General features: G+C 38.9%; 1 protein-coding gene across 1 annotated transcript; it reads right to left on the bottom strand.

The window, feature by feature from the left end:
* Positions 1-5,568: 5,568 nt before the first annotated feature.
* Positions 5,569-5,850, bottom strand: FOMMEDRAFT_53482 (kinase-like protein; the record flags this gene model as incomplete). Its single annotated transcript, XM_007271565.1, has 1 exon — positions 5,569-5,850. A coding segment is annotated over one exon (282 nt), but the record flags the coding sequence as incomplete, so codon positions are not given.
* Positions 5,851-6,660: the final 810 nt, after the last annotated feature.

Genomic DNA, 6,660 nt, shown 5'->3' with positions numbered 1-6,660 from the left:
CTCTAGTAGACAGTAAATGTACTAGTTTGTATATAATAAGGCCCTTTGTGTAGAAACACTATCTTCCTACTTAACACATTCTACTTCCAATCCTAGTATATAATACAGACAGAACCCTGAATCAGAATGGTTGGATTACTGAGTTTGTTCAACTACAGATGACTATTCAGGATTATAAGGAAAGTATTAAGTTTAGAGTCACTAATCTTAGAAAGACAGATATCTTTATTAGATTCAAATGGCTCAAGACTCATAACCCTACTATTAACTAGTTAGAGTAGACACTTGTGTTCAATTAGTGTTCTGAGTCTTACAGCTATCTTACACTACTGTCCTAAGTAGATACAGACACTTTCAATGTTACAACAGTTCTAATAAAGGTGACTAGTTGTTCTTCTTTAACTAGGATAAATATGTAGACACATATTCTAGTCAGGGTGGAACAGAGTCAATCTGAAGGATGTCTGAGACAGAACCAGTCTAGAACCCTCTTAGAACAACTCTACTCTAGAACACACATAGACCCAGCCTGTCAGATTTTGTCTGAGAGTTTCCTAAAGTCTTTAGTAAAGAGGAATTTAACTAGCTTCCTAAACATTACTCTTAGAGCTATACAATTGAGTTGACTAAGGGTTTCTAACCTAAGGATTATAAAGTCTATCTACTCAACAGAGATAAGTAAGAGGTGCTTGACAAGTTCCTTTAGGAAAATCTTTGAAACAGTCAGATCCAACCCTTAAAGTTCTCTATAGTCTCCTCTTACTTCTTTGTTAAAAAGAAAGATAGGAAGCTCTACCTAGTCCAGGATTATTATTGTCTTAATAAGGGTACTGTTAAGAACAAGTACTTACTCCCCCTGATTCAGGAGCTCATTAATAAGACACATACATTCAGGGTTTTTACTAAGTTGAACATTTAATAGGAATATAATAACATTTGGATCTAAGACAGAGATGAGTAGAAGACTGTGTTCTGAACCAATCACAGACTGTACAAACTGACTGTAATGTTCTTTAGACTAACTAACTCACTTACAATGTTCTAGTCATTTATGAATCACATTCTTACAGATCTGATTGACTCAGAGTATGTTAGTGTGTATCTGAACAATATTCTGATCTTCACCCAAACAGTCAAGCACTATTACTGACTAGTCTGAGTGGTTCTACAGTAGCTCTAAGATAATAAGCTGTTCCTCTAAGAAGTAAAGTGTTCTTTTACACAAGAGTTAGTAGATTATCTAGACTTTGTAATTAGTAGAGGAGAGGTCTGTATGGATCTGACAAAGGTAACTGTAGTTTGGAACTGGTTACAACCTTAGAACCTAAAACAGGTCCAAGCATTCCTTGAGTTTACAAACTACTACTAATACTTTATTCAAGACTTTAGTACTATTGTTTAGCCTATTTACAATCTTACTAGCAAAGATGTTCCTTAGTAATAGGCTGATCAGTAGCAGTCTGTGTTTGAGTCCCTCAAGCAGGCTATTACTAGTAAGCCTGTATTAGTAGTTCCAACAGTTGTAGACAAGTTCTGAGTCAAAGCCAACTCTTCTAACTTTGTAAATAGAGTAGTACTGTCCTAGTTCATTGATAGAAAGTAGTGTCTGATAGTGTTCTGATTAGAATCCCTTTCTGTAACAGAACAGAACTACTCTATCTATAATAAGGAACTCCTTACAATTGTCTATTCTCTAGAGGAGTAGTATCAATATCTCCTTAGTACTACACAAAAGTTTGAGATTTAGAGTAATCACCTTAATCTCTAGTACTTCTAAGCACCTTAGAAGCTTAACTACTACCAGGCCTGCTAGATGTTAGAACTGTAAGACTACAACTTTGTACTAACCCACAAACCCAGAATACAAATGATGAAAGCCAATTTACTCTTAAGACAAGCAGGTCATGAAAGGGGGGAGAATGACAACAAAAATCTTATTCTCCTAAACAATTCCCATTTTGTGTCTGAGACAATCTGAGAGATCCAACTCAAATCTGAGGATGTTAACTTTGTCACTCACATACAGTAAGCTCTAAGACACACACAGGACTAGGTTATAGTAAAGTAGCTAGAGAAGTAGGCTAGGGACTAGGAGGAGGATAAGGACAGACAGGTCTACTAGGAAGGCCAACTGTATGTTCTAAAGGATCAGAAGCTGTAGGAGGACATTGTCTAAGCTTATTACAACAATCTGACTATAGAACATCCTAGCTGACACAAAACACAGGAACTCATCACTTGGAACTACTAGTAGCTAGGAATGTAGAGGGAAATCCTAAAGTATATAACTAGTTGTAATATGTACTAACAGACTAAGGCTCACTAGACAAGGGTTCAGACTCCTCTACATCTGTATCAGATCCTAGATTACTCTTAGGAAGAAGTCTTAGTAGACATGATTAGTAAGCTACCCAAGTCTCAGGGTTATAACACTATCTGTGTAATTGTTGACTGATTCTCTAAGCAAGTCTATACAGTTCTAACCTGAACAGAACTCACTTTTGAAAGTATAGTACACATCTATCAGAATCATGTCTTCTGGTTGTACAGACTCTCTCAGAAGCTCATTCACAATTGTAGACTGTAATTTGAGTCAAAATTCATATAGGACTTATACATACTTCTCAGAATTTAAGGGAACCCTTCTACTGTATATTACTTACAGACTGATAGTCAAACTGAGTAAGTTAATTAGGAGATTGAGCTCTATCTCTAAATGTTTATCAATCATTAGTAGTCAGATTAGTCTGAATGGTTAGCTCTAACAGAATTTGTGTATAATAACTAGTAACACTCTGTAACAGGACAGTCTCTATTCTTTCTCAACTATAGAAGACATCTGTATTAGAGGACAGTTCTGAGTCAGAACAGTAGTTCCAAATCTGTAACAGACTTTGTAGAACAGATACACAAGACTAGAGAGGATACACAAGCTCTCTTAGAGAAGGTAGTACAGGTTATAAAGCAGAACTATGATTAGAAGAGGTCTGCAGCCAAGGATTACCAGCCAGGTGACAAAGTTATACTAGAAGCCACTAATCTGACCACAGATCACCTAATAAAGAAATTGAACAACAAGCACTTTAGACCCTTTGTTATTAAAAAGAAGGTCAGTACCTCTGCTTACAAACTCTAACTTCTAGCAATATAAAAGTACATACACTCTGTGTTTAACAAGGTTCTGTTGTCTTAGTACTACAATCCAGGTTTTCCTTTACAACAAAGACCCTTACTGTCTCTACCAGAACTCATTAGTTTCAAACCAGAATACAAAGTAGAGTATATAGTAGATGCTAAGCTAGTGTACAGAAAGCTCAAGTTCCTTGTTTACTAGAAAGAGTACCTCTTTAAAGAACACACTTAGGAAGACAATCTAAGACTTCTATCAACTTTATCTGAGTACTCTACACAAACTCAGCCTCACAGATTTCCAAGCCCTACTGTTCCAACCTATACTCAAACTACTAACCAAGTCTAATGTTCACCAATTAGGACAATTGGTTTTAGAGGGGGGGTGATGTTACAGTTCTTCTACTCTTACACTTTTAGTTCCAAAGGTTCTGCACCCTTCTGTACCAGAACTCAGGACTTCTGTCCCTCAGGAGTACTGTCTATAGACTATATACAGACTGACTCTTACTACTACCTCTCCTTACTTTATCATTCTGCTCCTTTAACTACCCCTTCATTCCTTGTTCATTCTATAGTCTCTTACCCTTTGTCCATCCCTTCATTCTTTGTACCTTTATCTTTGACCTTCCTTTCTTTTATTCTTCATAGCTCATCATTCTTAGTAGCTCATATTCTCTGAGTACTCTTGTATAGTTTAGTATATATAGATGTACAAGATTAGACTAGTCCTGTAGTCTTAATCTTGTCTACTCTAGGTAGTCCTGTACTCTTAGGCTCACTCTATATACTCTACTCTTGCCTTACTCTCTCTCTCTGTCTGTTCTGTGAGTTCTGACTATGTTCTAGTACTTACATTCTGCATTTCTGTTGTGTAGGATAGTTGTAGCCTAGGTCCCCTTACTAAGCCTTTAGGTCCCCTCTACACTGTTGCTAACAAAGACAAAAAGGGATAGTATGTATCTAGGAATGTAGGGAAGGTGGTTATAACAAAAGGGGGACTTGATACAAGCACATGAAAGAAGTGTGTAGCTTAGTAAGCTACTGTAAGAATCTGTGTACAGTATCTACAGTTCTGTACTACAGAACTGTGCAGAAACTGTTGTAAGCTATCAGGCAGGCTTACACTAAGCCTGCTTTCTGTAACAATTATATTATGTATTATAAATTACGTAATTTCTATATATGGGAGGTATTTGTCATAATATTGTAGCTGAGGGTGGCAAAATTTGACAAGAATCAAGTAATGTAGAATTTTTTTTGTGTAGCAAAATAATAATAAGTTCACTTAGAGCAAAAAAAAGTCTTTCAGAAATAACTTGGTTGTTTTCTATTTTCTTGAAAATCTGTTACATCATTCTGTAGAAAAGCATAATTCTAACAATTCTATCTTCAATAGAGTCACTTGAGCTAGAGTCATACACTCCTAGACCTGCCATCAAAGTTTTGCTCAGTATTGTACATTATAACCTATTTACATTTCTTATCTGTTCTGTTTTTGGAATTGGTTACCTAATCTGATCTAATTATCATCTGGTAGGACAAATGTCAGCATATCAGATCAATACTGTGATTGGATGGAAGGAAATTCATCTAATGTTCTGAGACAAATGACTGTCAGTGTGAACAGTCAATCCTTAGTCATTTACAATTTGCTCAGTTAGTCTGATCTTTGCAGGGCAAAGATGATTTTTTGTATGAATTTATGATGACTGTATATAATCTAACAGTAATACATGTCTGCTCCTGTAGTAATTGTGCAAGGGAAGGGTGAGTACTAGGTACTGTGTTTATTAAGTAAATAGCAGTTGTTAGGGCAGCCTTTCTCTTCTCATGATTATATTCACTTGTTCCTAAAAGAATTGCTTAACCTCTTGACAGTAACAAGTTATTGCACTAAATGACTCCCAGACATTGTACTATATTTAATTCTAGTACAAAGAAGTGTATAAAACAGTCTATCAATTCTAAAGCTTAAACGTTAAAAGCTTGGAATTCTCTTCTTTTGCTAGATACATCCACCTTAGCATGAAGCACAGACAAGCCATCGGCTTTGTCATCGGAATCCGACATGCAAGGCGTAGCAAGGGAGGAATCGAATGAAGAAACCGAAGACAGTTGCGAAGGCAATGAAGACAAAGCAGGTGGAGAAAAAGAGGGTGAGGGTGCAGTGGTCGAGACGCTCGCTCTCCTGACCTTTGACGATGGCGTTCCCTTGCCCACGTGACTAGTATCGACACGGGCCCTTTTCAGCGTCCCAGCTTTGCCAGAATACACCTGACTTCTGACAGCCTGAAGAAGCCGTCCCGATGCCCAGAAGTCTGGTCCTTCATCCACTGCTTCGTGTAGTAAGGGTCGGCGTCTTGGATCAGTGTGCATGAGCAGGCCAGCCAGCCATATAAAGATACTGTCGTTTTGACGAGTCCTCTTAACAATAAACTTGAGGACTTTTCCGCACGACCACAAGTCTGCCCTGATGGGGTTGAAAACGCGAGGTGCCTCATCATTGTTGAGGGCAATCTCTGGAGCACTCCAACCGGGAGTCCCACAGGACACCTTCACCATCTCGTCCACATCCTTGCACCGCATGGCAATATCAAAGTCAATGATGTAAAGACGCTCAGATTTGACTGAGTACACAAGATTCTCGGGCTTGATGTCAAGGTGCGCGATCTTTTGCCGATGGAGGAAGGCGATGCCCTCAATCAGCTCACGGTTGAGTTGCACGGATTTGACTCCAAGCCTATCTGCGGACAAGTCGAATGTGACAAATTCCCGCAGAGAGATTGCACGAGGAAGGACTGCCAATGGTCCCAAACTCGACGAAACCGTATCCAAAAGTGGTATAACGTGGTTATGCAAAGACGATTGCGTCGATAACTCCTGAAGGAGAGAGAGCTCAGCAGAGTCCTTGCGACCGAGTTTTGCAACAACTCGATCCCCATTGGGACTAGTCGCCTCCACTACGTGAGCTGGCAACTGTACCTGTCTATTAGTATAAGACCATGTCGAATTTGTTCGACACACACCCTAGTGAACGGCTCAAATTCCTCAGGATATCCAACATCCTGCACGTTGAAACCCGATTTCCGGAGTGCGACCATCATCACAGTGCGTTTGTGCTTGCTTGAGCCTTGGCCTGTACTGCGACCTGTATCGTCTTGATCTGTATTTGATCCCCTTGATCGTTTCTTCTCTTCCGTCGTTTTCGTGTGAAGACTCTTTGGGAACACGTTTTTGACATTCTCGCACAAATTCGCAATATACTGGCTCTTGTCACGAAGCATGTCTGCATCCTTGACATACAGAGCGTAATTGTAGAACTCTTGCAGAAACGTTAGAAAAGCGTTGTTATCTGTCATACTGAACTGGCTTTCATGAAAATACACCTACAACACGTGGTGAGGTTGAGTAAACCTAGTGAGTGCTTCCAGACACACCTTTCCTTTAACAGCGTAGAAGAAATACCGATGAATATCCCAATCTCTGCTAAAATATGCTCCCATGAGGAAAAAATTCTCGTCACTATAG

This window comes from Fomitiporia mediterranea, assembly GCF_000271605.1.
Source record: "Fomitiporia mediterranea MF3/22 unplaced genomic scaffold FOMMEscaffold_18, whole genome shotgun sequence".
NCBI lineage: Eukaryota > Fungi > Basidiomycota > Agaricomycetes > Hymenochaetales > Hymenochaetaceae > Fomitiporia > Fomitiporia mediterranea.
Note: the sequence above shows the minus strand (reverse complement) of the source record. Positions and strands in the feature narration are given on the sequence as shown.